Consider the following 5,974-nt stretch of genomic DNA (forward strand, 5'->3'; position numbering starts at 1 on the left):
CACCAAATTCACACCAACACAACGTAGTCCTACACTTCTGACCGTATAACGCTTCGAAAGGCGCCATTCCAATACTAGAATGGTATAACTCTTGTTATAAGTAAACTCTATCAAAGGAAGGTAACTATCCCACGAACCACCTTGTTCAAGCACACAAGCTCTCAACAAGTTCTCCAACGATTGAATGGTTTTCTCCGTCTGCCCATCTGTTTGCGTATGACACACCGAACTCAATTTCAGCTTAGAACCTAACGCATCTTGCAAACTCTTCCCAAACACAGAAGTAAATCGTGGGTCTCTATCATACACAATACTCGATGGAACACATTGCATCTTCATAATTACCCGAATATAAATCTCTACCAACTACGGTATCGAAAAACTGATATTTATCGGAATAAAGTGAGCTGATTTTATCAGTCTATCAACAATTACCCAAATCTCATCATATCCTCTTAGTGTACTCAAAAAACTTGTCACAAAATCCACACGATATACTATCCCACTTCCACTCTGGAATCTCTAACGGTTGCATTAATCTTGTCAGCTTCTAATGCTCGACTTTCGACTTCTGACAAGTCAAACACGCATACACAAACTGTGCCATATCGTGTTTCAACCCACTCCACCAAAATAACTTCTTTAAATCTTGGTACATTTTCGTCGCACCCAGATGAATACTCAAACCACTCCTATGACTTTCTTCTAAAATCATCTTCTTCAGCTGAGTGTCATTAGAAATACAAATCCTATCATGAAATCTCAACACACCTTGTTCGTCCACTTTGAAATCACCACCTCCGACTTGGTTACTTTCAATCATCAAATCTACCAACTTTACATCCAACTTCTGAGCTTCTTTAATACTATCCAAGAAATCACTGTTAATCTTTAGCATTCCCAACATCACACTCTGAGGTGTTAACTCACAAACCAAACTCATATCTCTGAACTACTATATCAATTCTAATTCTTTAACCATCATGGCTGACATATGTAACAATTTCCAACTTAAAGCATCCACAACAACAATAGCTTTACCCAGATGGTAATTTAAGCCAAAATCATAATCCTTTAGTAATTCTAACCATCTTCGTTGCCTCATATTTAATTCCTTTTGGTCAAAAATATACTTTAAGCTCTTATGATCACTAAACACTTTGAATCTAGAGACATACAGAAAGTGCCTCCAAATCTTCAATACAAAGACCGCTGCAGCTAGTTTTAAATCATGAGTAGGATAGTTTCTTTCATGAATCCTCAATTGTCTTTACGCATACGCTACTACCTTATTATTCTGCATAAGCACACCGCCTAAGCCCAATTTAGAAGCATCACAATATACCACAAATGAGTCTTCGGGATTAGGTAATATCAATATCGGGGCTGTCGTCAATTTCTTCTTTAATTCAGTAAAAATTTCCTCACACTGGACATCCCACATGAATGCCCGACCTTTGCAAATCCACTGAGTTAGCGAAAGTGCTAACTTGGAAAAACCTTCAATGAACCTCCTGTAATAACTAGCCAAGCCTAGAAAACTTCTAATTTCTGTAACCGTCTTTGGAGTTTTCCATTGTAACACTGCATCTATTTTGGATGGATTCACAACAATACCTTCACCTGAAATAACATGACCAAGAAAACTAACTTTCTCCAACCAAAACTCACATTTCGATAATTTAGCATATAATTCCTTCCCTTTCAACAATTGCAGCATGGTTCGCAAATGTTCAACATGTTCTTCTTCAGACTTGGAATATATTAGAATATCATCAATAAATACTACCACAAATTGATCCAGATAAGGACGGTTATATTAAATATGTCTAAAAATTATTTATTATATTAATATTTTTATATATATTAAAATGAATATTTGTAGTATAAATATAATATGATAGTTTTTTATTAAATAAATTTTTATATACGAGGGGTTAAACATCCAACAAATAAATGTTATCTATTGCGATGTGTTTTTCACTTGTCTAATCTCCTTGACGCCCTGCTCTGAGCGCTTTGCACATGCTGACAAGAGAATTAAGACGTGAATTACACCTAACAAAATTGCGAGATGATTTTTACTTAGCACGACTACAATTTTTCTGAAGTGTTTGACCGCCACATAAATTTGGTGTTATGAGGTGATTTTAAGAATTGTGAGGACTACAATTTATTTTTCAATTTTAATTCACAAATTTTAAGAAAGCTCTCCACTTTATTTAAAAATAAAAGTATTATTTGCTTAACATGCTATTTTTTAGGGAATTGTGTTTTGAAAAATTTTAAATTTTGTTTATTAATAAATCGTAATTGTTATCAATAAAAAAAAAATCTTATTTATGAATATGATATTAATAAAATGCAAGAGTGTGAACAACAAAATATTAATTTTATAGATGACCAATATATCTGTAAATATGTAAAGAAATTACTCTATTAACTTAATGGGTCTTGGAGTTTGGAGTTGGAATGTAGAATCCTTGTAACACTTTAAATCATTAATCAAGAAATCTCCATTCTTCTCTCTCAAAACCAACAATTGTTGTCGTGTTTCCTTTAAACTTTGATGTATGTTCCCATAGACAACATCTTTGTTACTTCTATTACCATTTTCCTTCATGAACGACAAGTTATTTTGTTGATTGAGAAATCGAGGCCATGAACCATGTTTATGTATTTGTACAACTCTAACATCCTCAAAACTGGTCTCTCTCTTGAACCTCTCTACCCATTTTTGATTCTTGTCAAATAACACAATTTCCTTATGCACCATAATCTCTAAACCACTCAACTGTGGTTTCTCTATAACACACTCATCTTTCACAAACTCATCAACACTTTCTTCTTCTTGTTCATCAGCAAAAGTGAGGATAAGGCGACCGTTATGTCGTTTAGAGAAGAAATTGTTGTGTGAAGGAACCGACGCAACTTGGAGGGACAAAAACAACCTTCCATTGTCACGGTGAGGACTCATTTGGAGTTGTTGAATTTGACTAGTGAGTGAAGAAAGTGGAGGAGGAAAACAGCGAGGCTTCTTCACCACCATGTTCACCGTTTCTTTCAATTTTTCATCATCTTCTGAACTATTACCCTCAGATGATGATGATTTGTAAGAAGAAGAGAACCCATCTGAACCAGATTCTGATCCAAGACTCTCTGTGCAAATTTCAAGACTCTTTTCACTTAAATAACTTTCTGATTTTTTGACAAGTGGGTGAATATAGGGACTGGTTTTTGATTGTGAAGCTTCATCTTTGTTCTTTTGGTTCAAAATTGAACTCCATATATCCAATTGATCACTAGGAACTTTTGAGTTTGAGTGTTGTTGGGAGGAATTGGTTTTTGTCATTGGAAGTGATATAGTTGCAAAAGATAAAGAAGAAGTGAAGAATGGTTGTGGTTGATTGATATGATGAATTGAGGAGTATTTATAAGCTGCCAAAAAGCTACTTCAGCTGTCTCAATATTCTATTTGTTGGTTTCCACTGTGTTTTTATATTCACTTAACAAAAGTACCACAAAATTAAAGTAAGGTTTTAAATTTTGTACTATGGGCCATGGTTAAAGGGAGGGTGTTGTTGGTTCACTTTAGCTTTTATACACAATTTTGAAAAGTTTCATTTATATGTTTTTTTTTTTGTCAAATGTGAATTAGTAATCTCACTTTAGATTAAAAAGTGAGTGTTAAACAGCATATTAAGATATTAATGAGAAAAATCTATATATTTATTGTCTTCAGGTTTTAAATTAAGATGTAGTTTCTAATTCACTCTATAGATTTCTCTTGATCTAATATGATTATCTTGAATTCCTTCATAATTCAGCTGTTGAATAAGAGGTTATTGTGTAGAGTATGAACTAGAAAATTTACATTGTAATCTAGAAAGAATCCAACTCAGTATTTCTCGAACTTTCGTTCTTTAGTAGGAGTTTGTTCACTCGAGTCCAAGTGTTTGATTGTCATATAAAGTCAATGTTAATTGTATATAATTGAGATCAATTAGTGTATTTAATTAATTTAATTGTATGTTGAATATTAGTTTAATACTCTTTTTCGTTCCGTATCTTATGCTCAAAGTTCATTTTGATTCCATCATTATGAAGAAGATCATTTTGATCCCTCAATTTTTCAAAATATATCACGTTAGTCTTTTTAATCAAAATATTCGTAAAGACATCAATTTTCGCTTGTAATCGATTTAGCAACATAAAAAATTAGTTACTGAAATAGGTTTTTTGTCTTCATTAAAATTAACTTCTATATCGAATCTAAATGGAAATTAAAATCCGACAGCATAAGCATAAATGAACAAGATAATCAACCCATAATCCTCACGATTTTGCGTTGAGTCTTCTTTTTCTTCTTCATTCCTTTTCTGCATCTTCTATTTCCTTTCACAATTTATAATTAAGGTTTTTAGAAACACCCCCCTCTCTCTCTAATCAAAAGGAGAAGAATAAATGTTTTCTTGAATTGATTCTTGTTTCTTCTATTGTGAGATGGTGTCCGCTATATGGTATGATGTCCGCCAATGTACTTTCCATGATGAACCCTTCCTTTGGTCAATGTTTATGGTATGGTGTCCACCGTGATTCAAATTTTTTCGTCATCCCTTTCATCATCGATAACAATGAAGGCGATGATGGTAACCACAACTCACATCCTTACTCTGAATTTGGTATTTTCCTCTTTACGAATTTGAAATTAGGATAAGTTGTTTGAGTTGTAAGAGTTATTTGTTAGGAAATCTTCCATATTTTATTTGTGGTTGTCTTCCTTTTTTATTTTCAAGGTTTGAAAAAATTGAGGGTTTCGAATTTGAGATTTAATAAGATTGTTGGAGTGACAACTAATTTTTTTTATCTTCTCTTGATAGTTTAGAGGTTTTGAATTTAGCTTCAAATGGTATGAATGGTTACGATTATGGTTTTATTGGGAAGTTAAAATGAGTGTTTTTTTCTTTTACTCAATTCAGTGGAGTTATTCCCATAGAGATTAGTAAGAACTGGGGGACCTTGAGCATTTGGATTTGTCTTTTGACGAAGAAGAAAATCATTGAAAAGTCAAAACATATTTTTTTGACATATTTTTTTCCCACTAAATCAGACACAAAATTGGTATAAGCCCTATTACATTCCACATCAATGCCATATAGTTTTATTGATTGACTTTGACTAACATAATAGACCGAAATAACTTACGTGATTCAGTTTGTATAGTTAAGGAACCAAAATAAATCGAGAGTAAAAGACACGGGACAAAAAAAGAGTATTAAGCTATGAATATTATAGTTAGAAGAAACATATTTAATAAAAACACATTAAAATTTTTCTAACATGGGGATGTAGCTCAGATGGTAGAGCGCTCGCTTAGCATGCGAGAGGTACGGGGATCGATACCCCGCATCTCCACAACTATTGTGTTTTTTATTTAATTAAAAAATAATATATTTTTTGTTTGAGTATACATTAATTTTATCATAATTTAAAGATATATAATTATTGCATCGTTATTTATATTTTATTTTTTTATGCATGTTTTTAGAAAATTTTGTTTAAACTCGATCAAAGTATTTCTTAGAAAAAACTCACATTTTTAATAACTTTTTTACACTATATAATTGACTCTAATTATTAAAACTATTTACATGTTTATTCGTTTTTCTGTGGATATTTTCTAAGCACATCTTTTTTGAGATCGAGTATTTGTAATTAAGTAAAGAACAAAACAAATTGTTGCTTTCCCCTTATTATCGATCTTCACATTAAGTTTCATAATGAAATCAACATGGTGTAATTAAGAAAAAACAACCATGCTAATAGACCACTAGATCCATTTTCTAGTTACTAGAACTATAGATGTTCTATCATTTTTGCTTCAGCATTGTTGTATGACAAGACAATCAAATTATTGAAATGGTTGTTTGGTACATTCTTATAGGCATATTGAAACAAAAACCAAATATTGTAT

General features: G+C 32.1%; 2 protein-coding genes and 1 non-coding gene across 3 annotated transcripts; 1 reads left to right on the top strand and 2 right to left on the bottom strand.

Moving 5' to 3' along the window:
* Positions 1-1,270: 1,270 nt before the first annotated feature.
* LOC131651034 (uncharacterized mitochondrial protein AtMg00860-like) lies at positions 1,271-1,720 on the bottom strand. Its single transcript, XM_058920716.1, has one exon. It carries the CDS (start codon positions 1,718-1,720, stop codon positions 1,271-1,273), a length of 450 nt encoding a protein of 149 aa, XP_058776699.1.
* Positions 1,721-2,379: 659 nt separating this feature from the next.
* On the bottom strand, positions 2,380-3,385 carry LOC131647863 (protein FAF-like, chloroplastic). The gene has a single exon (XM_058917682.1). The coding sequence runs from the start codon at positions 3,350-3,352 to the stop codon at positions 2,432-2,434; it is 921 nt and encodes a 306-aa protein (XP_058773665.1). The 5' UTR covers positions 3,353-3,385; the 3' UTR covers positions 2,380-2,431.
* A 1,957-nt stretch (positions 3,386-5,342) lies between these two features.
* On the top strand, positions 5,343-5,415 carry TRNAA-AGC (transfer RNA alanine (anticodon AGC)). Its single transcript has one exon. It is a non-coding gene; the product is annotated as a tRNA-Ala (tRNA).
* The last annotated feature ends 559 nt before the right edge of the window (positions 5,416-5,974 follow it).

The sequence above is a fragment of the Vicia villosa genome, linkage group LG2 (assembly GCF_029867415.1).
Source record: "Vicia villosa cultivar HV-30 ecotype Madison, WI linkage group LG2, Vvil1.0, whole genome shotgun sequence".
Taxonomy (NCBI): domain Eukaryota; kingdom Viridiplantae; phylum Streptophyta; class Magnoliopsida; order Fabales; family Fabaceae; genus Vicia; species Vicia villosa.

Excerpts from the sequence above, each read along its gene's own strand:
- LOC131647863 (XM_058917682.1), bottom strand. The coding sequence starts at position 3,352 with ATGACAAAAACCAATTCCTCCCAACAACACTCAAACTCAAAAGTTCCT.
- LOC131651034 (XM_058920716.1), bottom strand. The coding sequence starts at position 1,720 with ATGCTGCAATTGTTGAAAGGGAAGGAATTATATGCTAAATTATCGAAA.